We start from the raw sequence: 25711 nt of genomic DNA on the forward strand, positions 1-25711 counted from the left end.
CTTCTACTTCCGGTTTAAAGCTCTAAGCTCTACACCAAAAGATGGTGTAATAGCACAAACAATCTTTTCTGTGTATTTGCTTGGGTTTTTTGAAAACGATTTGCATTAGGGCCGTCAGCGAAGAAAAAAATCGAAAAATTAACCACACCGTCTTATGAAGATATTTTCTTCAATTCATTAATTATTTTGTGGGTTCTTCCGAGGATGTTGTAGTCGTAATGATTTGTGCAGTCCTTTGAGACATTTGTGATTTGGGGCTATATAAATAAACATTGATAGATTGATTGATATTTTAATCACGAACCCTGTAAATCGTAAATCGAAGTTCCACTGTGTAAGACTCAGGAAGTTTTTGCTGTGCATTCTTTCATCAGAGCGTGCCCTAGTAGTTGACAATTTTTAGCTTTTTCAAAAGAAAAAAAAAAGACATACTTAACGTGGGCTTTTTTATCCGCTGTAAACTAAAATCATCAAAATTTAAAAAAACATTTTCTTTAAAAGTCCTTGATTTTGTGATGAGTGATGACCAAATTGGGTCGCCATTTGTCATTAAGGGATAATTGTAGTTGGAAAAAACCTATTTAAAGAACAACACAATGTTAGCACTCGGTCCATCATTCACGCAGTCAACTGTGGCACAACTCCTTCAGGAAGCAACACTGACATGGAAACAGGTGTTCAGAACATTCAGAGAAAAATTCTCCTACCCCTAAAGTTTTTATACTGGCTAATATTTTGTGTTTACCGCTTCTGTACTGAATGTCCCTAAAAGGCCGATCCTAATACATTACCATGTGGAAGCTGTCACCAGGATGTAAGGCACATAAGCGCCATCGGGCAAGGAAGGTTTGTGGTCACAGTTACAAGCTCAGAGATGCTTTAGATGCTCATTTTAGACAAGCTGCAGGCACTTTAATGCTTACTGCCTGTTAAGCTGGAGTGTACTGAAAGTTCCACTGCGGTTTATCCGATGCTTTGAGCCCAAACGGCAACAGATAGATGAAAGGGAGGAGCAGCTTCTCTTCCTTTCTTCATCCTTACTTTTTCTACCATCGAGACACCATTACTGCAGCTCTGGTGACATTCGAGTTCCAAGCATCTGCCCTTGTAGCGCCCACACCAGCGTGATATAGTGCCAGTGTCAAGACTGCAATCAAGTCCACCAATCACACCATTTCTTGGATGCAAATGTTTATGGATGAGTTCACTGTCACAGATGGGGGCTACAACCGCTGCAAAACACTGTATGCTTCGATATATGTATGTTTTATGGCTTTTGAGAGGTAAAAAAACCGGCACTTGTGATATATTCTGACTGTACTGGGTCAGAGAACATTATGACCTACAACACATTGTCGTGATGTGAAGACATAGCCATCATAGTTTGTTTCATGCCTCATTTATTTACCAGGTTTATTTGTGCCGGACAATATTCTTGCAAACAGATCATCAAGATCGACTGCAGATACAGACAGAGAGAGGTAGCACGTTGTCAATTTATGTTGTTTCAAAAATGCAACTAATATTACTTTAATTCACTATGTAAAATAAAGGATTTGTACCTATCTTTTTTGTTTTCATGGCAATTCGATAGGATTTTCCACACACACCAATTAATCAAATCAAATCAACTTTATTTATAAAGCACATTTAAAATTTACCACAGGGGTAGCCAAAGTGATGTACAATGGGCAGGTTAAAAGATAATACGAGAACCGACCAAACAACACAACACAAACAGAACATGATAAAAAATAAATAAATAAAACATAAAAACAGGTTCACAGCAAGTGTATAATGGGGCGCCATTGCAGGATGGATATCACTCAGTGTTAAAAGCCAAGGAATAAAAGTATGTTTTTAAGAGAGATTTAGAAACGGTAAAAGAGGAGGCTTGTCTAACACCCAGAGGTAGTAATTAGTGAATAACTAGAAGGATTTTGCATGTTTTGTTGATTTATTTTAAGAAAAGAGCTGTCCCAAGTTTTTTTATCTGCTTCAAAATTATAGACGTTTCATGACTTTTCTTACGTGCAGCATAGGGTTGTACCGTGATACTAATTGGTTGAAATCTGTACTATAATGCCTTTGAAAAGTACCGGTACCGTTCTTTCATCTGAGTGCCGCTGTGTGGCGGTGACTACAGAGCGGAGGCGCATGATGTTAAGTGTGTCAAAACGCACACACAAAGTGCATACAAGCAATAACATCTTCGAGAGGAAGAATGGCAAAAAACAACAATTCTACTGATTAATGAAGATGTGCGTGAAGCGCAATATGGAGGTATTTGGGCTTTAAAACTAACGATAAAGCTCACGCTTTAAACTAAGAAGTGCCGCACTTCAAGTGTTGCTTTAAAACACGCCTTGCCAAATGTGGCGATCAGTATTACCACCTTTGTTTCAAACTTAGGTAAACATTTAAATAATAAGCATTCAGATCTGAACAAGGAGTTATAAAGAGTGACAGGTAATAATGTAGTTGTTACACATGTCCTGCTGTTCGGCTCTGGTGCAGACCCTAATAGAGGAGCACAGGGGAGACGTTCCCTTCAGTTCACTTTATATGTAGAATATATGTATATTATATATATAATATATGATATAAATTATATTATTTATTAATATTAATGTCTATTGTGAGCGAACTGTGGTGCTGAATTTCCCCCAGGGATCAATAAAGTACTTTCTATTCAATTCTATTCTATTCTATTCTATTCTATTATATTATATTCTATTCTATTCTATTTGTTAGTAATAAATAAGGTATGTAAATAAACATTTACAAAATATTTCTATGTAAATATCTAATTTCCCAACGTGTATATATCTGTGGCTTATAGTCTGCTGCGGCTAATTTACAAAACTCAAAACCAGTGAAGTTGGCACGTTGTGTAATTTATAAATAAAAACAGAATACAATGATTTGCAAATCTTTTTCTACTTATATTCATTGAATATACCGTAAAGACAAGATATTTAATGTTTGAACTGAGAAACATAGTTTTATTTTGCATGTTACCCATGCCTTGGGCACTAATACACCCCCATACCATCACAGATGCTGACTTTTCAACTTTGCGCCTATAAAAATCCGGATGGTTCTTTTCCTCTATGTTGCGGAGGACATTACTTCCACAGTTTCCAAAAACAATTTGAAATGAGGACTCGTCAGACTAAAGAACACTTTTGTTATGATCCGATGGTCGGATCATCACATATTGTAGCTTTGTTCCTTTTTTCACATTCTGTTGTTTGGCGTCCTTAATTCCTGTTTTGTTCTGTCACCATGGTAGCTTATTAGTTCACCTGCCCCTTGCTTTCTTTGCACATCGGTTTTCTACTGATTACTGCCGTATTTAAGACTGCCCCTTTTGTTAGTTCATTCTCGGATCCTAATTTGCTTTCAGGCAACAGATGACGACTTGCTTTCCATGGTTATACTCGCTAGCTCTCGCGCTGCGTTTTTGTTTATTCCTAGCTTTCATACTAATTGTTTTGTTTTCCCTTTTCGTGCCTGTGTGCAACATGTTAGTGTGTCTATTTATTTCCCTAGCTCCCATGCTAGCTCCTTTTGTTTGCCTTTTCTGCTTAGCTCCAGTGTTTTTGTTCTAGCCTGTTTTATTAGTTTAATAGATACTTATTTCTTACCTTATGCTGTGTTCTTGCTCGACGCATCTTCGGAAGAACGAATCCGGCATCCCTATGCCACGCAAGTCTCACAACTTTTCCACTTTGCATCAGTCCATCTTAGATCTGAGCTTGGGCTCAGCGAAACTGGCGGCGTTTCTGGGTGTTGTTGATAAATGGCTTTTGAATTGCATACTACAGTTTTAACTTGCACTTACAGATGTAGCGACGAACTGTAGTCACTGGCAGTGGTTTTCTGAAGTCTTCCTGAGCCCATGTGGTGATATCCTTTACACACTGATGACAGTTTTTGATGCAGTACTGCCTGAGGGATTGAAGGTTGATTCTATGATCGTTTTGATGATTTATTTTGTTACAAGCAAATGGGACCAAAAAGTATTTAATAACAACTTTATCAAATACTTTTTGGACCCATTTATCATATCATAATATCATTATGATAACGTTTTTATGAAAGCGAATAACTCCCTTTTTTGCCTGTTACTCCAATGTGCAACCTAAATCAACAATGCCTAGAGTTGCACATATGAAATTTAGTTCACCGCACGTTATTGTTCCACACCTCCATGTGAAGTCCGAGTGTCCATCCACTCTCTCTGATGTGACTATTGGTCATACGCAATGTGGGGGTCGCTTATTTACTTTTAGTGCAGATTAACGTATTGTTTCCCAGTTACCATGACGACACACTTAAACAAGGCATTTGCGGCTACTTATAAGTCAACAGTGCAACTCTTGTTGCACCTGATGTCCACTGTAATATTGGCACAGATTACAAATATTACCTCTCTAATGGGTATCTATGCTGATGTTAAACTGCAGACAGCATCAAGAAAGGATCTGAGGTTGCGCCACAAACATGACTACTACCAAGAAGGTAGTAGGGTGCAGGTTCGAAGCAAAGAAAGACTGGCAGGAGAGAGTTGTTTCAAAGGAATTTTCGAATGGAGAATCATGGAAAAAAAACTTTCAAATGTCTGAGTTCATTCAAAAGGCTCTGTGGATGGATAGGAGTTTTAAATCCAAAGCAAAAGACTGGTCCAGCTCAAGGTTGCTATTGTTCTGGACGAGCTTGCCAGTTGTGTCGAATACAGAATTTTTTCTAATCAGTTTGAAGTGCATAAATGCAGCGTGAAGAGGTTTCTGTACACTCTATTCTTTGCCTTTTGTACAGTACATTCTTCATTCCCTTTCATCTCACTCATATTCTCCTCCGGTGTCTAAATTAAGATTGCATTCTCCATTTCTTTAGCTATGTTCCTAAATTAATCTAAATTTATTTTAAGTAAACAGTCTCCTCCGCATTCCAATTGTTGCTCATGTTTTTATTGAATGGTATCTGCTTCCGGGTTATATCCCGTGCTTTGATATACGACGTGGGCCGTGGCCCCATTGGTACCGGGCCCCAGAAGAATTTTTTATTAAAAAATAAATAAATAAAAAATATATATATTTTATTAAATCAACATAAAAAACACAATATACACTTACAATTGGTGCACCAACCACAAAAACCTCCCTTTTTCATGACCAAAACGTCCCCTTTTTCATGACAAAGAAAAAAAAAAAAAGCAAAGCAAAAAAAAAAAAGTAGTGGGTCCCCCCGCCAGGCCGCGGGAAAAGTTATTAAGCGTTGACCGGTCTGCGGATACAAAAAGGTTGGGGACCACTGCCCTACGGCAGCGTGCACCCACTCGAGAGACCTGTTTTCCTATCTAGGTGCGTTAGTCTGGTTTCTCAAATGCACAAACATGATCAGATTAAGGTATCTATGGGTTGTAGGTAGAGGTGGGGGGAAATAATCGATTTTTAAATGCATCGTAATTTGGACATGGACGTTTATAAAATTCGATTAGTAAACGTCGATAATTGATTTATTTATTGTAAACAAAGTAATGACAGTTCTAAAATTTGACTGACAACCACCTCAACGAGCGATCTGACCAGCTCTTTTATTATAGGGCGCCTATGTTGCAGTTTTGCACACATTTTGGGGACGGCGTGGCAAAGTTAGTAGAGTGGCTGTGCCAGTAATCTGAGGGTTCCTGCTTCAATCCCCACCTTCTACCATCCTAGTCACGTCCGTGGTGTCCTTGGGCAAGACACTTCACCCTTGCTCCTGATGGGTCCTGGTGAGCGCCTTGCATGGCAGCTCCCGCCATCAGTGTGTGAATGTGTGTGTGAATGGGCGAATGTGGAAATACTGTCAAAGCGCTTTGGGCTCCTTAAAAAGGGGTAAAAAAGCGCTATACAAATATAACCCATTTACCATTTACATTTCCATGAATTTAATAATTGTGGGATTTGATTAAACTGTTTCCTTTTACAAATCCACTGTTTTTTAAGTTGCAGGATATAAACGTGTATTTAGTGAAGCGAACATAAATGTAAAACTGCATCAAAATACATAAATAAAAGATGCATCAATAATTAATTTTTTTAATTGAATTGTAACTCCTAAATCGTAATAGAATCATGAGGTGGCCAAACATTCCCACCTCTAGTGGTTGGGTTTTTTTTTTTAGAGCCAAACAATTTGAGAACTAAGACTACTTTAATACGAGGACACGTAGTCATTGTGTCACGTGTTCTTCTGATTCTGTAACAATTGTGTGTATGAAAAGAGGAAGTAAAATGATTTGAAGCATGTCTTCAGCCTTTCTTGAATCCGTCACTCCTTTCATGAGTTTGTGCACCTCCACTAGAAGATGACTATTTTTGTCAAGAGTACGACTGCACTTCCAGCAACATGTGAAGGCAGGCTGAAAAGTAAATGTTTCCATGATGTGGTTGTGGGCTGCATGGAAGGAAAAGCTTGGCCTCCATTAGAAACATTAGATAGTCTCCTGTGAGATTAGCAGAAGCTCACGTGTATGTTTGGAGCCAACATGGAGTTTATAGCATAGTGACGCTTCCTTCCAGCTGGTAGCACAGTCACATTTCATCTCAGCACATACTGACTTCAATTAGCTGGGATCCTCTGTGGCTCATTTGGCAACTTGTGCTGGTGTACAATCCAAAAATCTACAACAACAAACTGCCACGTTGAAGTGTTGTTAGACTTATAAAACTATTGTCGGACTGGTAATTTCAAATGTTTATTATTGGCCTGTACGTTATTTATGTGAGAGAATTAGTTCAAATCAAGTAGGTGCACGACCACCATTATAATATGCTGACGATTGGGTCTTCTTACAAACCCAGTGTGCCTGTGTGTTATCATTGTACCTCCCAGCCAATGCTCCATGCAAATCTGATTCTAATAACTTCAAACTCGAATGTCACTCTGGTCTCTTCCTCCCTCAGCTGCTGCTCTCGGCAACTTGGTGTCTGATCTGGCAGGACTCGGGTAAGAGTTTCACACAAGCACACATACACACACACGCCCCCATGCAGACACACTTCTGCTCCACACACTGTGACCTGACTTGAGATTTGTGACTCATTGCATATGCAGGGTAAATGCATTTTTATTATTAACTGTAGAGAACCACGTGATAATTATTTTTTGTTTTATTTGGCAAGTACACTTGAAACTTTTCAATTTTTCACTGTACAAGAAAATCAAACAGCCTTTATTTTGGATACAGTTATGACATGGTGTATATTGACATGATTATGATTATTTCCGTGAACAATGCTTTCCATGCATTGCACCCCATTTGCAAATCAAATTCACATCATTGTAGGAAACAATATAGTTAGTCAATAAATATTTAATTGCCATTCTGTCAGGCTTGTCCCTGACAGTTTGGCTATGTTTTAGTTTTTTTCTCTGCATTTGTCTTTGTTTCCTCTGTGTGTGTAGTATTTCCTTGTCAGCGCTCTTATTTTGTCTGTTTCCTGTGTTTCTTCCTGGGCGCTGTTTCCCCTCAGCTGCAGCTGATTGGCACCTGGCCACACCTGGTGTCAATCAGCCCGCTCCTATTTTTACTTGCTTTGTTCCTCCAGTTAGTGCTGGATTATTGTATTGTATTGTCGCTCCTGTCATGTCGTGTCATTGCCGCGTAGCAGTAAGCTATATTTGGTAGCTTTGTGTAGCTTACTGTCCTTTGTTCCCTGCTTCCAGTTTTGTTTGTTCATAGCCTAGTTTGTTTTCCCCCTTGCGCGCGCTTTGTGTTGTACCTATTTGGTTTGTTTTTGTTTTAGTATTTTAATTAAATCATGTTTTACTATTCAATGCCCGCGTCCTTCTCTGCATCTTGGGGTTCGTCACAAACTAACTTTGACACATTCAACCAAATGGGTGCCGCAAATAAAATATATATAAATTAGTGGGGGAGGTTGACATCCAAATCTCGATTTGTATTTATTCTGATTGTAAATCAATTCATAAGTTTCAAGAATCTAATTTTAAATTTTTAAATTAAAAAAATCGTTTTGTTTTTTTCATTAAAAATAAATTTGAACAACTTTATTGACATTATTATTATTACACTGTTGCTTTTATACATTTTTATTTTTATTTTTTTGTATTATATTTAATAAAAATTATATTTGTATGTCTTCTCAATTGCTCTGTAAGTATTATGAAGCTGGGATTGGGTTGGAGTTGGGGTTGCTCTACTTTTATTATAATGATCACATTATGTGATTTTTTTTTTTAAATATACTTTTAAAAATAAATGTTTTAAAATAAATACTTTTTTTTAGGCCAACCCTGCTGGGTTGCAATCACGTGACCTTGATGCACTTCCGGGTTTCAGGCGATGGTTTAGAGTCCCTTTAGGCTACTGTTTATTTACCTGCATCAGTGCATATTTGGCCCTAGTTTAAGTTTTAAAGGCAAATATATAAGAAACATGAAACAAATATATAAAATGTAATGTCGTGAATTTATACACTCTTAAAAAAATTATTTTTGAAAGATTTAAGCCATTCATCATCACCAAGACGTTACTGCTTGCTACCACCTCACTTCACTTGACACTAACATGGATTTAGAGAAAAGATTGGAGGCACATCATGTCTTTACATCTGGAGGGGTCCACAAAGTCAGCATTAATTGGTGAAAGACAATGTTTGACTTATTCGTGCATCGCTATGTAATGTATTTGATTGACATAACAAGTGCCATCCAGTTGATTTCCTGCTACAAATTTTTGTCTCATTTACAATTCATGTCTGCAGTTACTTTTACTGTATGAAGTTCATATTTTATCTCATTATTTAGCTATATATGTCTGTTTTACAGCAAGGTTTGCTAACAATATTAAGATGCAGTATATGCTTTTGAACCAATGATAGATTTATTCATCTTATTTATTAATACTATTAAGGATATTTTCTTCAAAAAATATCATCTAAGATGCTATAATGTGGTCATCTGTGTCGATTAAAGCACTTGGCTTTCCTGCACAACAACAACAAGTTTCTGTTATGAAAATCGACAACAAAGAGATACGGTGGATTGGACCAAATATCACAATATTTATTACTAGGACTTAATATGATGTTGATTTATTTGCACAAGCAGGTTTTCATAGTTATATTTAGGCATAGCAACCACAGACGAACACAAACGGATCTCTGGTCTTTTCTTCTGTCTAGTTTTGCTCTCAAACACTGCTAATATAGTAGAGAATAAACTTGATTGCATCGCAGAAATGTTCTCAAACAAATGAAATGTTCAAACAAACATTTTCATAAAGTGATCGTTGCAGACACGAGCAGGATCCGATTGAATTCCACAAGATGATGAAAATCCGTGACAAAACTGTTAGCAAGTTTTTAGCAAATAAATGACCTGAATCCAAGTAGAACAAACATTTCCTGTATAACAGTCTGACATTAAAATTGCATTTGTGTCTAAATGTTGAGCTCTCTTTTTGCTATTTTAAATCATGGAAGTGAGTAATATTGAGTGTATGGATATTGAGGGTTTTTTTAATTCATTCATGATTAATCAAAATTTGAAAATGTGATTAATGAGTTAAATGGAACGTACAATGCAAAACCAACTTTTTTTTTTTACCTATTGGTACCTGTTTTTGTGTATTTGAGATCTGCAAGTCCCAAAAATGTGAAATCAAAACATGGAGGCATGGCCGACATATTTATTAGGAATTTGCCCAATTTGTGATATTTTTCCCAGTGTGTGTGACGTCAGCGGATATCTCCATATATGGTAGAGGTTTACCCAAACAGCTTCGTGCGAGTCCGCCATTGTAGTCTGCAGACTGGCTCGCACATGCACATATTTTTAATACAAAGTAGTGTATAGTTCTAACTTAAGTTTGTCAGTAGATTCCATATGAACTCAAATAACCAAAATCCTTGAGAAATGTTTAATTTTTACATGTGTGGTACTCCTTACCCCAACTTTATCCCCTACTCAGTGGCCTAGTGGTTAGAGTGTCCGCCCTGAGATTGGTAGGTTGTGAGTTCAAACCCCAGCCGAGTCATACCAAAGACTATAACAATGGGACACGTTACCTCCCTGCTTGGCACTCAGCATTAAGGGTTTGAATTGGGGGTTAAATCACCATAAATGATTCCCGGGCGCGGCACCGCTGCTGCCCACTGCTCCCCTCACCTCCCAGGGGGTGACCAAGGGTGATGGGTCAAATGCAGAGAATAATTTCGCCACATCTAGTATGTGTGTGACAATCATTGGTACTTTAACTTTTTTACTTTAAGTTTATTTTCTTAAAAAAAATCTGGGGACAAAACAACTGAGTTTAAAAAGAATTCAAACTTTAGTCGTGCACCTGGGTTTTCATTCGGTCCTGTTACCTTAAACCACATAACCCCCTCTGAATAATGTGAAATAATCCATAAATTACATGGTCCACAGCAAGATGCATCACTCAGATTTGCTGCAGGCCATTGGAAAGCAGAAAGTATGTTCACTTATTTATTTTCTTCATACTCAATGGAATTTTAACTATGACTGCGCAATAAAATTTCAGCAGTGCCGTTACCTAAATATTTTTTCTCATGTGTATACATTTTTTTATATGCAATTTTGGTTGGATCATTGTAATGTGTCACATCAAGCCTGACTTTATTTTTTATAGTTTCTTATTTATTTCCTTTCCAGTACTTCTATTGTAGTTGCGTCACTCTTCTGGCCAGAGCGCTGTCTCCCTCACCTGTCCCTAATTTGCAATCTGGGCACACCTGTGCCTGGCTGCCAATCAGGCTTCTTTATATACCAGCCTGCTCTGCACATGCTGTTGGTTCATTGTTTGTGAACAGTGACCACATAGTCTTGCTTCCATGCATTCTGTTGTTTTGCTTGCAGTAGCTTAGTGTTTGTTGTTTCACTTGTAGTTGTATTCGCTTTATGTTACTTGTGCAATTCCCAGCTGCACAAGATTCCCTACCCTGTTTTTAAATATTAAATATACTCGACGACCGATATGTGTCTGAATACATGAAGAACAATACCATTTAGAAACGATAAATTTCCATTGATGCAATATTGTGTCTTCTGGTACAGTTTATTGTTTAAAGAAAACACTCCTGTTACATTATAAACAGGGCTGTCAAACTAAAGTTAAGGTACCAATGATTGTCACACACACTAGGTGTGGCGAAATTATTCTCTGCATTTGAACGATCACCCTTGATCACCCCCTGGGAGGTGAGGGGAGCAGTGGCCAGCAGCGGTGGCCGCGCCCGGGAATCATTTTTGGTGATTTAACCCCCAAATCCAACCCTTGATGCTGAGTGCCGAGCAGGGAGGTAATGGGTCCCATTTTTATAGTCTTTGGTATGACTCGGCCAGGGTTTGAACTCACATTGGCGGACACTGTAACCACAATATGTTTTAAATCAGATTAATTACATTTTTGGAAATTGGATTTGGTATTTATGATGGCTCTCTTGCATGAATAAAAAAAATGCTTAAGAAAAGACTCCAATATTTCTACACAAATGCAATGTTATTGTCAGAATGTCATTCAGGAACATTTTGTAAAGTTTTACTTAAAAGCATGTCATTCATTTTGCACAAAACTTGGTAACAATTCTATCTCAAGTTCTTTCAGGATGTATCTTTTGTGAAATTTGCCAGTGAGCACACCAGTCAGTCTCCTCACTCATTTTTATACTGAAGTGTGCATTGATCTGATCAATGACCGTATGGCGATTATGGTCAAAGAGCTTTAACGGACATGATAAATTGCATGATTAATGTAATTGTCTTTATGAATGCAATATTTTTTGTGATTGATCACACGAGTTAACTCTGTAATTTTGACATTTCTAATTATAGATTATCTTAGGTCAGTTCAATAATTGTGGCATTTTTTAATTTACAATAAATATACTTTACAAATGACCAACTGACAAATATTACTAAACTATTGTGTTTATTACTGTGACACATCCTGCTTGAAGCACTTTGTAAGCCCCTTAAAATGAAAACAGACTTTATATTCAATGTTCACTATTAGCACTTTGTAATCGGACAATCACTTGGGTTTGTTTCATATTTGGATAGATCTAAGGACCTCTAATCAACATGCTATGAGCATAAATGGCATGTTAGTTACTCATGTGAGTGATTTTCCTCTTGGAACTTTGTTTAGAAATGAAGTTGTTCGAAATAGGTCAATACTTAGACTTAAACCTTCTTGTGTGTTTGTGTCCGCTTGTGTCTTTCCCACTTTTGAAACCCTGAGGAGTGATTTATCAAGGTGAGGCTAAATCAGGTCAGACATGAGAGAGGTTTTTTTCAAAGAGACAATGAGCGTCTGCAGTGAAACAGGGGTGTCACACGCCATGGTTCATAACCCAGCACAAAAAGGTGCATTTTAGGTGAGGAGGAGCAAAAAGAGGGCCAATCTTTAATCGCACCTCCTGCACATATTTCAAAACATACATGAATATTGTGCACACTGATGAATTATGCAGGCCTGCGATGTGGGAACCCTCTTCAAATGAAGATCAACTGACGAATAGCCAAACCTTTCCTTGGAGTCAAACATTTGCATTTATTAGCATCCGGCCTTTCATTCCAATGTGGCCGACATTGCTGCGTTGCACTTGGCACATTCTCTATACCCCAAATTGCTGGAAGTATTTCAAAACTATTTCCAACCTAGTGAAAAGTGCAATTCATTGATTTTGGCGGTGCATTTCTGCTAGTGCAGTGGTTACCAACCTTTCCAAACCCAAAATCCCTGGTCTCAGCCAATAATCAAAGCAAGATCTACTGTGTGTGTGTGTGTGTGTGTGTGTGTGTGTGTGTGTGTGTGTGTGTGTGTGTGTGTGTGTGTGTGTGTGTGTGTGTGTGTGTGTGTGTGTGTGTGTGTGTGTGTGCGTGTGCGTGTGTGCGTGTGTGCGTGCGTGTGTATTTAGCCCCCATTGATCGCAAAGTCCTACGCAGAACGCGTGTTCTGCATTTAGGGAAGGGCAGCACCTGACTGACACGACAACGTTATTTATTATACAAATAAATATAATTTCACTTCAATTTCATTCATGCAAAACCAACATTTGTTACATCAGTATGATTTAATGTTAACATTATGTTGACAGCACATTTTGGATCGGATGATATCTAAAGTAAAAGTGGACTTCGTTGCATTACGTTGTCGGAGTTGTAGCAGGCTGTTCATGACCAAAGATTGTATATTGAGAGAGGATGATCTACCGCATGATGCTATACAGCGCACACAATGTCCTACACAACGTACATTAGCAGTCAAAAATGTCATCTTCTTTTTGACACTTCAAAAAAATAAAGAGGACAAAATCTTGGTGTGTTCGATGGAAGTTACGACATGGTTACAGGGACAGATACCAATGCTTGAAATTGACTCTGATTTAAATATTTTGGTGGTTTTTATTTATAAATGGTTGATTTATATAGGCTAGTAAGAGAAAGTTTTGTACCTAACAAGGTAGCCGAAACTTTACTTTACTAGCCTATATAAATCAACCATTTATAAATACACATCAGTAGGCTATATGAACCTCTTCAACATATTTTGGTTATTGCCTTTGAAGTCCTTCTGTATCCAGGACTTATTTTCTGAGTTTGTAAACAATAATAAAGAGACAAGTTTTTATTTTTTTCAGTTTTTTTTATATCAATCTAACCATCGCAGTATCAACCGCAAACTGAAAATATACTTCTCATTACTGTCACTATTTGTATCAATCCGGACACCTTTTGTTTACATTCAAGAGCGCTATCTTAGCGGTTTGCATATGTGTAGTGTCGCATGTTTAGCGATTCCTCGCCCTCCAGTGATACGTGTAAGAAATGTAATTTATTTGCCGCCATGCAGGCAATTATTGCTGACATAGAAGTGGCTTTTGAGACATTGGAATGCTACATTGCGTTGAGGATGCGTTCGTTCGCTTCTTGCTGTCAAATTAGTGGGATACTGCTTTAAGTTGTCATCAGCATGCATTATCACAAATGTCCTGATAGCTCTATTGCCAGCCAATTTATATTGTGTATTGTCTATGTCGCGCAAACATAGTGTTGATATTGACATTGATAGCAAATTCATAAACTCACAAGCTGATGCACGGTACTAGCTTTAAAGGCCTACCAAAATGAGATTTTCTTTTTTAAACGGGGATAGCAGGTCCATTCTATGTGTCATACTTGATCATTTCGCGATATTGCCATATTTTTGCTGAAAGGATTTAGTAGAGAACATCCAAGATAAAGTTTGCAACTTTTGGTGCTGATAAAAAAGCCTTGCCTTTACCGGAAGTCGCAGACGATGACGTCACAAGGGTGAGGGCTCCTCACGTCTTCACATTGTTTATAATGGGAGCCATTAGCAGCAAGACCTATTCGGGCCGAGAAAACGACAATTTCCCCATTAATTTGAGCGAGGATGAAAGATTTGTGGATGATGATATTGATAGTGAAGGACTAGAAAAAAAATAAATAAATAAACAAAAAAAAAAAAAAGGCGATTGCATTGGGACGGATTAAGATGTTTTTAGACACATTTACTAGCATAATTCTGGGAAATCCCTTATTTTTCTATTGTGTTGCTAGTGTTTTAGTGAGATTATATAGTACCTGATAGTCGGAGGTGTGTGTCCACGGGTGTCTTGACGCCAGTCTCTGAGGGAAGTCACGGCAGATACAAGGACGGCGCAAACTCCTCAGATCTCCGGTAAGAGGCGACTTTTTAACACAATTTTCTCACCGAAACCTGCCGGTTGACATGTAGTCGTGATCCATGTTCGCTTGACCGCTCTGGGAATTTTAAACAAGGAATCACCGTGTGTTTGTGTGGCTAAAGGCTAAAGCTTCCCAACTCCTTCTTTCTACTTTGACTTCTCCATTATTAATTGAACAAACTGCAAAAGATTCAGCAACACAGATGTCCAAAATACTGTTTAATTGCGCGATGAAAAGAGACGAATTTTAGCCGCAAATGGTGCTGCGCTAATATGTCCTGACAGTCCGTGACGTCACGTGCACGCGTCATCATTCCGCGACGTTTTCAACAAGAGACTCCACGGGAAATTTAAAATTACAATTTAGTCAACTAAACCGGCCGTATTGGCATGTGTTGCAATGTTAATATTTCATCATTGATATATAAACTATCAGACTGCATGGTGGGTAGTAGTGGGTTTCAGTAGGCCTTTAACTGTAGAAATAAGTTAAAACATTAAACCCAACTTTGATAAGGAGTGACAATGTTTAGTTTCATGCTGTAGTCTTTAAATGCAAGGTTGCTTACTTCATGTAACAATCAGTTTACTAAATTAGAAGCTTTGTTCCTTTTTATAATGAAAAAAAAAACACTGCCCAGAATAAAAGTCCCTCCATACTAATAGTACCAGCTGAATTGATGTCCCGTGCATTATACTCAAGGATTCCTTGTGCATCATTAAGACACTTGTCTTCATGCTCTTGCAATAGCATCCGCACATTGCATGTGCGCGCGTGTGTGTGTGGGTGTGGGTGTGGGTGCGCGTGCTTGCGTGCGTGTGCGTGTGTTACAACTGACAGCCAGTCTCTTCTTCTCAGTCTCAGCTGCTGCTGGCTTTTTTAATGATCCAATTCATCTGCTGCTTCCCAGCACAGCCTGGACACTATGTAAAAAATAATAGGACAGCCAACTTCTGGAGAAAATAGGGCAAACAGACACCGTTTGAACCTCATGGGGATAATGGTGGATATATATTTTCATGCTCACAAACACAAGAGAGCACATTATGATCAAGGCTGCCTAAATGCACGAGCTTACTTGGGCTGAAGCCCGGGGGCCTCACAAAATCTGGGGCCCCTGATTTTGACGGCGGAATGCAATAATAGGTGTTTGTAGATGCCAAACACAAACAGCTCAGCTTTTTCTAGCAGTTGTTTTCTCTCTCTCCCTCTCGTCTGCTTTGTGTTTTCCTACTGCTCCGAGTCGGGCTCAGACCCACGTCGCCTGGGTGAGACACAAGCTTACTACTATATTTTTTTTAAGCATTGCTGTTTTGTTGAGCAAAATCAGAGGCGGTGTGGCTTGGTTGGTAGAGCGACTGTGCCAGCAACCTGAGGTTCAATACCCGCTTACGCCATCCCAGTCCCTGCCGATGTGTGCTTGGGGAAGACACTTTGACCATCTGCTCCCAGTACCACCTGCACTGGTTTAATTGTAGCTTAAAGATGTTGATAATGGGTTTCACTATGTTAAGTGCTTTGAGTCTCGAGAGAAAAGCGCAATATAAATAAAATTCATTTCACTTCTTGGTTGTTCATCAGGATGCTTCATATATGCCTTGGATTTGTGCATTTCCTTGCTACGCAAATGCTCATATTTTCTCTTTTTAGATAGATAGATGGATAGATAGTACTTTATTGATTCCTTCAGAAGAGTTCCTTCAGGAAAATTTAAATTCCAGCAGCAGTGTACAGAGTTGAGATCAATTTAAAAAAAAGTAAAAAGTAAATAATGGGGCTTTAAATGGAAACAAAATAGAGAAATATTACAATAAGAATACAAAATAAAAAGCAACAATGGGAATACAAATACAACAGTAAAAATAAGAATATAATAAGACAAAGTAGGCAGTAGTGACCATGTTATGAAAAACATATTTCACTGGTATTGTTTTGCATCCCCTGTCATCCTTGTACCCCCCCGCCCCCCGCCCCAGAGAGGAGTTGTACAGTTTAATGGCGTGTGGGACAAAGGAGTTTTTGAGTCTATTAGTCCTGAACTTGGGATGAAGCAGTCTAGCACTGAACAGGCTCCTCTGGCTACTGATAACGCTATGCAGAGGGTGACTGGCATCATCCAGGATGCTCACTAGTTTGTCAACAGTCCTCTTCTCTGCCACCGTCACCAGTGAGTCCAGTTTTATTCCGATTGTTGAACCGGCCCGCCTGATCAGTTTCTCAAGTCTGGAGCTGTCCTTCTTAGATGTACTGCACCCCCCGCACACTACCATGTAGAACACATTTAGTGTTTGTTGCTAGCAAGACCATTGTTAGCCTCCTGTGCACCCCCTAGCTGCACTAGGTTTTCATTAAATAAGATTTTACCTGCATTCTGCATCCCCACTAAGAAACAACATACCCCAATTTAAACGTATATAAACACATTACTGTGTGAGCAGGTAAGATATTCAATTGTGCACATGGAACATACAAGCTGTGCTCTCTTACAACAAAATTATGATGATCAATCTGTCCTTTGAGGAAAAGAGACAAGGTGTTTTACGGTGCGTTCGAGGACAGCTGAACAGAGTAGGACAGACACAAAAATAAATAATAGATTTTTTTTTGTCCCACACTTTTCTTTTAAATCAATCTTTAAGTGCTACTGTACAAACCAATATTCAAACAATAAAAGCTTATCCTTTAATACAGATACAATACTAAGACTAAAAGACTATCAGAAAAGCTAAGACACTGCATGTCTTCTCTTTATTATGCTTCATTAGCAGTGTGTTTATTTATTCCAGTTTAAAAAATTATACCTTGGTCAAAAGATTTAAGTGTGTGTATAAGAACTTTTTGAGCAATACCACAATATTGATTGGTATACACAACCTTTAGATAAATCAGGAGAAAAAACTGCATTTAGTTTAGATAATGACTGTAAAGATTTGTTTAAACTTTTGAATTAACCTAAATATGACTTATTTTATACTTATGGTAAATATTGGATGCAATGTAGGTGTAAGCCACTGTGACACTATTGTTTTGTTTTTTATTGTTATTTATGGATGTGATGACAATAGAAATAAGTGATAATCACAATGCATTTTTTTGTTTGTTTTTAATCAATGATGTGTTTGTACTGTTGTAGATGTTGTTCATTTTTGTACAGTTTGTGTGTTTGTCAACTGTTGATGGCCATTCGGAAGGCTGTTGGCCTGGGATTGGTTTGGAATTGTATTATGTACTATTTTGTTGGACTGAATGATATTAAATGTGAATTTTGTGTAAAAAAAACAAAACATAAACTGATGCCATATTTGAGGGCTTGATGCAATCTAAACATTCTTCATTCAATACATTTGTCATCTGTGTAAAGTGTTTTTAATCTAATCCATGTGGTGGATTAATCACTCTTCCATGAAATGACGAAACTGCAAAAGTTGACCCAATAAAAAAAAAACATTTTAACAAAATGTGAATTGTATTTAACTCTTTTTTTTGTGTGTGTCTTCAGGCTGGCAGGTTATGTTGAGGCTTTAGCATCTCGTATGGGCATGCAGATTCCTGACCTGAGTCCGAAGCAGGCGGACATGTGGCAGACCAGAGTCAGCTCTCACTCGGTTGGTTAAACAAACATTAAAGGAACAATATGTAAAATTGGCAACTTGGAAATCATTTATATGGTAAACTGTAACTCGAGAATTAAAGAACCAGTATATAAACATGGCACCATTAGGATAGCAACTTGGAAATAGATATTTGTGTCTCTAGTTTGGTGGTCTAGAATATTTGCTGGACCTGCCTGGTCCTTCTGTGGTAAAGTAATGTGCAGAGCATGTAAATACGTAACCCAATGGTCTACAATTAAATGAAAACAAACATTTTGTTAGTGGCATGTTCTCCCCGTGACTGCGTGGGATCCCTCCGGGTACTCCGGCTTCCACCCACTTCCAAAGACATGCACCTGATTGGCAACACTAGATGAGCCCTAGTGTGTGAATGTTGTCTGTCTATCTGTGATGAGGTGGCGACTTGTCCAGGGTGTACCCCGCCTTCCGCCCGAATGCAGCTGGGACAGGCTCCAGCAACCCCCGCAACCTAGTTTCTAACTATGTCTTGGTTAGTAAACACTTAACAACACAGTCATAAAAATCCAAGGACATGTAGTCAAAATAACAAAGCAAAACTAAAGGAATGAATTTCTGGGCAGTGCTTTAACAGCAACTTAATCATGCCTAATTAGTCCAGCATTGTTCCGTAAAGTATATGAAGGTTTTGGCCTTTATTTGATGGCTGACAGCCTGCATGCAAGTGCAGTCCAACAGTGTGTGGCCTGTGAGGCGTGACAAGTCCTTACTTTCATTAGCTCCATTCTTCACACTCACTCAGGAGGCTGACTGCCAATCAAAGTAGGTTTTTTTGGTTTTAGACAGGAAATCGATGTTCTTGGACATGTGTACTTCCTGTGTTTACTCATTTTTATTGGCCGCCATTGTTGATTGACTCCATCCAAAACACTATACATATTTTTCTTTGATGTGTGGGAGTGGGAGAAAACAAACCTCCTGCTTCATAGTAAAAACTGTGAGGGATGTAGTGGTGTGTGTGAGATGTAGTAATGTAAGGGCCTGCTGATCAGTGGTCTTCTGGTTACTGAGATTGGTTGTGAGTTCGAATCTCGGCCATAAAAACTGAACCCATTTCCTCCCTGCTTTGCTCTCAGCATCAAGGGTTGGAATTGGGGGTTGAATCACCAAAATGATTCCCGAGCACGGCCACCGCTGCTGCTCACTGCTCCCCTCACCTCCCAGGGGGTGAACAAGGGCATGGGTGAAATGCAGAGAGTAATTTCACCTCACCTAGTGGGTGTGTGTGACTATCAGTGGTACTTTAACTTTTTTTAAGACACCTGACATGCGTCATATAAGGTACAGTGGGGCAAAAAAGTATTTAGTCAGCTACCGATTGTGCAAGTTCTCCCACTTAAAATGATGACAGAGGTCTGTAATTTTCATCATAGGTACACTTCAACTGTGAGAGACAGAATGTGAAAAAAAATCCAGGAATTCACATTGTAGGAATTTTAAATAATTTATTTGTAAATGATGGTGGAAAATAAGTATTTGGTCAACCATTCAAAGCTCTCACTGATGGAAGGAGGTTTTGGCTCAAAATCTCACGATACATGGCCCCATTCATTCTTTCCTTAACATGGATCAATCGTCCTGTGCCCTTAGCAGAAAAACAGCCCCAAAGCATGACGTTTCCACCCCCATGCTTCATAGTAGGTATGGTGTTCTTGGGATGCAACTCAGTGTTCTTCTTCCTCCAAACACGACGAGTTGAGTTTATACCAAAATGGATACATGGATGATACAGCAGAGGATTGGGAGAATGTCATGTGGTCAGATCAAACCAAAATAGAACTTTTTGGTATAAACTCAACTCATCGTGTTTGGAAAAAGAATTTTACTGAGTTGCATCCCAAGAACACCAAACCTACTGTGAAGCATGGGGGTGGAAACATCATGCTTTGGGGCGTCTTTTTCTGCTAAGGGGACAGGACGATTGATCCGTGTTAAAGAAAGAATGAATGGGGCCATGTATCGTGAGATGTTAAGCCAAAACCTCCTTCCAACAGTGAGAGCTTTGAATGGTTGACCAAATACTTATTTTCCACCATAATTTACAAATAAATTCTTTAAAATTCCTATAATGTGGATTTTTTTTTCACATTCTGTCCCTCACAGTTGAAGTGTACCTATGATGAAAATTACAGACCTCTGTCATTATTTTAAGTTGGAGAACTTGGACAATCGGTGGCTGACTAAATACTTTTTTTTCCCCACTGTACATGTATGATAACTGTATGGTAAGGAACCAGATAGATAGATAGTTAATTCTTTATTTATGATATGTTATTATAAAGTATATTGGCATAAAGTATGTGAGCAAGTGCTGCACCTGTCGTTTTTTTTAGCCATCAAGTCCTCTGTCAATTTGTTCGACTAAAAGTAATTGGATAAAACACTTTATAGCCTCAATGCCTATTTTAGGGGAGATAGTTGAAATAAACAACAATTTCTCTGATTGCCATAACCTTTATTTTTTTTTCATAATGTACATCATCTTTATTGACATTGCACTTTCAACATGTCTGCATTATTACAAAAAAAGAACTGCAGTTGTTCACTGCCACACAGCTCAGGCATATTTAATGTCCGCATTTTTAAGTCCCATGCGGTTTGTGTTCAATTAGTTATTTACTCTTATTAAATTATTAATTAAAGCAAGATAATATAAATCAAAGCTGTTTTCTAATGGAATAATGCTTGCAGTCCTGGTGTGAGATATGTGATAGTCTGGTTGGTATCACACATGTGTGTCATGTTGTGTTACCATCTTGTGTTTGTGCACATGTCTAGAATGTGCTTTGATGCACATATGTGAGTTTTAGAACAGTTGAAATATCCACCATTGATCTATGTGTACTTGTTTGGAGCTTAAAGCACATTTGTGCTGTTGTGTGCTGCTCCTGATTGGTTATTCCCAATAATTAGAATTTTGTGTGCAGGGCAAAGCCATCGGCGTGGGCATCGGCTGCATCCTGGGCATGTTCCCTCTTCTCTTTTTCAAAGACGATGAGAAGAAAAAAGAGGGACAGAAAGCCAGCAAACAGGCCAAGGCTCAAGAAGAAGCTGCAACAATGGCGGACAGCAAGAAGTGACAACATGTCAAACTCTTTCTTTCTGGCAGGATACTCCTTGGACCAACATGTCCTTCAACCCCCAAATTGTTAAGAAGACTTCAATATTAGTGCAGCACATGGACGTCTCCTGAAGACTCATCATCATCATCCTCATCAGCCTGCTGCTATCCACTAAACTGTGACCTTGGTCTTCACTTCCTGGGACTGACAGGTTCTGATCTCACCACAGGAACACTAAGTAGAGTTAAGACCGGCAGGCTCTCTTATTTTAGACTGAAATGAAGCTGGATTGTGTTCATGTGTGTGTAGTCACTCTGCATGCTGACTCACTAACAGGCTGAGGTTTGCATTAAGCACATTTAAGTCAACTATTCAATCAACACTTTTTTTTTGTTTTGTGTTAACTTGCAGTAGAATCACTAAAACACATAAGCAGCTCATAATCAGTATTTTGTTTGTCTCAGGCTCAGTACTCACATTAATATTATATTGATATCTGACATAAATCTTCATGATGTAGCAGCTTTGAATCAGTCAGCACAAAACACATTGGGGCTCTACTGCCCTCTACTGGTTGACAGTCACACTGCACCCACATCTCTGATACCGCAAGTGCAAACAAACAAGATCCAATAAATGACTGCCTTGAGTCTGACTAAATATTCATGCTGACTTTAAGTGAGTTAAACACGATAATAATATGATGTCGTTTTCAGTGGTAAACAAAATATTACAATATCTTTGACTGTTAATCATATCTGAGTTTGATGTTGATATCACATTGTGGAAGTGTTCAATATTTATGTTCTCTTATTTATATATATATATATATATATATATATATATATATATATATATATATATATATATATATATATATATATATATGTCATGCAGCCAAACAGATTTAAGCCTTTTATCTTGTTTAATGGTATTTAGCGTTTAAAAAAAAAAAAAAATCCTTCAAGTTTTGCTTGTAATGTGTTTATTTCTTTAATAAGAGCTACAACTTGCTTAGCTTCATGGTTCTGATTATGTTCAATGTTATTTTTGATGACCCTTAAAGAAAGGAAGTTTGACTTGTTGGATGTTGTGTGTCGGCCCCCACAGTGCATGTGTTACTATTGTTGTGTTTATTTATTTAGCTCTGACCTTCATAGATGATATAACTGGAATAATCTAATTAATTATGCAGCATTCTTACTTGGCTAAATATTACACCTTAATGTGATGAAATGGATTTCACAAAGCACAAGAAATTACGAATGATGAGAAATTGTCAATTTAACAAACATGGACGAAGATCCTGAGTTCAATCCCGGGCTCGGGATCTTTCTGTGTGGAGTTTGCATCCCTCCCCGTGACTGCGTGGGTTCCCTCCGGGTACTCCGGCTTCCTCCCACTTCCAAAAACATGCACCTGGGGATAGGTTGATTGGCAACACTAAATTGGCCCTAGTGTGTGAATGTGAGTGTGAATGTTGTCTGTCTATCTGTGTTGGCCCTGCGATGAGGTGGTGACTTGTCCGGGGTGTACCCCGCCTTCTGCCCGAATGCAGCTGAGATAGGCTCCAGCACCCCCCGCAACCCTGAAAGGGACAAGCATTAGAAAATGGATGGATGTTGAACTGTCAAAATCCCTTAAAGTCAAATGAGCTTGAATCTTTTGCACAAATATTTCAATGTTGACTTGCTGTCATGTTATTTTAGAAAAGTTTTAGTTGACTTGAAGTATGATGACAACTGTAGTCTGTATCTTGTTGTCATGACGACTGTTACTTTGAAGGAGATTTGGGAAATGCATGAACACGACTGATTTTGTTTTGTTTTGCAAAGTGGTTGCAATAAACCGCATGCTAATTGAAGCATGTGTTCTGTATGACAGAACTCATATTGACTTGTAGAGGAAATATTGTTTTTGTTCTTGCATATTATCTGCTTTTATTAAACACTCATCAAAGGTCAGCGCAATCCTTTGTCACTGGGCCTGTTTTCTACTTGCTATTTTCATCATGCATCTTCTGTTCTTTTTGGAATGGAACCTCAAAAAATCTACATGCAATAAATACTAAGGCTGTGAATCTTTGGGCACAACATGGTTCAATTCCTTTTCTGGGGGTTAATGATTCGATTCAGAATTATTTGATTATTTTTGATTCAAGCTTAATACTTTTTTTTATTCAAACTTAATACTTCGTTTTTATTATTAATTTACAATGGGTGTCAGTTGTTAAATTAACTGTAACCCTTCATAAAATACAAAAACAGATGTGATACATTTTTATGTTACTTTAAAGAAAACAGGTTTTGTTGAATAAAATTCTACTGAAACATTCAATAAAGTCAAATACAAATAAGGCAACAAGAGAAGTATCCAACACTTCTCTTTTGTAAAATAAATCTGTACAGAAAATATGTGCATCTACATCAGCAATATAATTTGCCTGAGCTGCTGGACAGTAAAGTTTATTAAAACAATTTGGGTTTTTTTCATTGATTTTTACTATTTTTAATCGATTAGGACTCATTACAAATAAGAACCGGGACTCATTCAAAAATAAAACACTTTGACACCTCTATTAAATACATAAAGTATGCTTTTATAGCAACTAAATATTTTTGATTTCAACAAATATACAATTCTTTTAAAAATACAAATGTCTATACACTTTTAGATTAACAAAAAAAGCATTTTTTTTCTACAGAAAATATGAATATATAGTTGGCCCATTGTAACCTTATTTTTATTTTTTCCCAGTAACTACAAAAAATTATTTTAAAAAGTTTTAATGTTAAATCGTACATAAAGCACTTTTTTCGTTTACGTTTTAAATTTTTTTCCTAAGTTTTTTTATTTTATTTAAATTTGTTTACCTGTCCGAGCCAACTATTTGTACAAGTAATGTAATTCACCTCGATGCATTTTTGTGCTGTACAGATTTGCTCTGCAAAGGGAAACAAGCGAGTTTGTGTTCAAATGCATTGCATGTTTTTTATTGCATCTGAAAAGTATTTACATCACCTCAGTTTTTCCACATTTAGTTATGTTACAGCCTTACTCTAAAATGGAACATTTCCTTTTGGTCTTTTTTTAAAGACAATATCCAATAATGACAATGTATTATTATTTTTTTTTTTTACATTTTGCAAATGTATTAAAACAAGAAAAATATGAGAAATCCTGTATGAAAACCAATACTTCCAGTCCAACCTGATGTAGCTTGAGAGGTGCTGCAAAGAGGAATGGATCAAACTGCCCAAAGATAGATACAGGGTTGTGGCATAGTAGTGAAAAAGACTTTAAAGTGCAATATTGCTGCCAAAAGTGCATCAAATAAATATTGAGCAAAATAATAATTATGTACATGTGCTTTTTTTAGTTGTTGTTTTTTTTTTAATAAATTTGCAAGATTAAAAAAAAAAAACTTTTACTCTTTGTCATTATGAGCTAGTGTGTGTAGAACAAAATGAATGTATTCCATTTTGAAACACGGTTGTAACAACAAAATGTGGAAAAAGTAATGCTGTGAACACTTTCCAGATGCACTGTAAGAGTAGGATTTGTTTTAACTCACATTTTATTCTTTGCTATTATATAAAATGTCAGATTTTTCAGGTGGACCTACTCAGTGGCCTAGTGAGTTCAAACCCCGGCCGAGTCACTACCAAAGAATTTAAAAATAGGACCCATTACCTCCCTGCTGAGGCACTCAGCATCAAGGGTTGGAATTGGGGGTTAAATCACCGTAAATGATTCCCGGGCGCGACACCGCTGCTGCTCACTGCTCCCCTCACCTCCCAGGGGGTGATCAAAGGGGTGGGTCAAATGCAGAGGACACATTTCACCACATCAAGTGTGCGTGTGACAATCGTTGTTACTTTGACTTACAACTATTAGCTATTTTAAAAATTGGTTTAAATTACCTACATGTTGATGAAATAACAAAATACAAAGTTTGACATAAAACATTTAGTACATCTTAACTATTATTTTGTTGTGTCCGTTTTTCTTTTTTAAGCATAAAAAAAACAAATATAGACAAGTTAACACAGAAATATGTTAAAGGAGAAATGTTTTTGTTTTTTTATTTTGCCAATTGATCACAATCATCATGAAAGACAAAAAAATTTGGGGTTTTTTGCATTCTAAAAACCCTGTTTCCATATAAGTTGGGAACTTGTGTTAGATGTAAATATAAACGGAATACAATGATTTGCAAATCATTTTCAACCCATATTCAGTTGAATATGCTACAAAGACAAC

General features: G+C 37.7%; 1 protein-coding gene across 5 annotated transcripts in view; it reads left to right on the forward strand.

Annotated features, from left to right (window-relative positions):
* LOC133562204 (transmembrane protein 65-like) overlaps window positions 1-23412 on the forward strand; it is a 76361-nt gene extending 52949 nt beyond the window's left edge. For all 5 annotated transcript variants that reach the window (XM_061916173.1, XM_061916175.1, XM_061916171.1 and 2 more), the window contains 3 exons: window positions 6957-6999; window positions 18254-18359; window positions 21314-23412. In XM_061916173.1, coding sequence (XP_061772157.1) covers window positions 6957-6999; window positions 18254-18359; window positions 21314-21466 — 302 coding nt within the window. In that variant the 3' untranslated portion in view covers window positions 21467-23412. The remainder of the gene's footprint in view (window positions 1-6956; window positions 7000-18253; window positions 18360-21313) is intronic.
* The last annotated feature ends 2299 nt before the right edge of the window (window positions 23413-25711 follow it).

The sequence above is a fragment of the Nerophis ophidion genome, linkage group LG11 (assembly GCF_033978795.1).
Source record: "Nerophis ophidion isolate RoL-2023_Sa linkage group LG11, RoL_Noph_v1.0, whole genome shotgun sequence".
Taxonomy (NCBI): domain Eukaryota; kingdom Metazoa; phylum Chordata; class Actinopteri; order Syngnathiformes; family Syngnathidae; genus Nerophis; species Nerophis ophidion.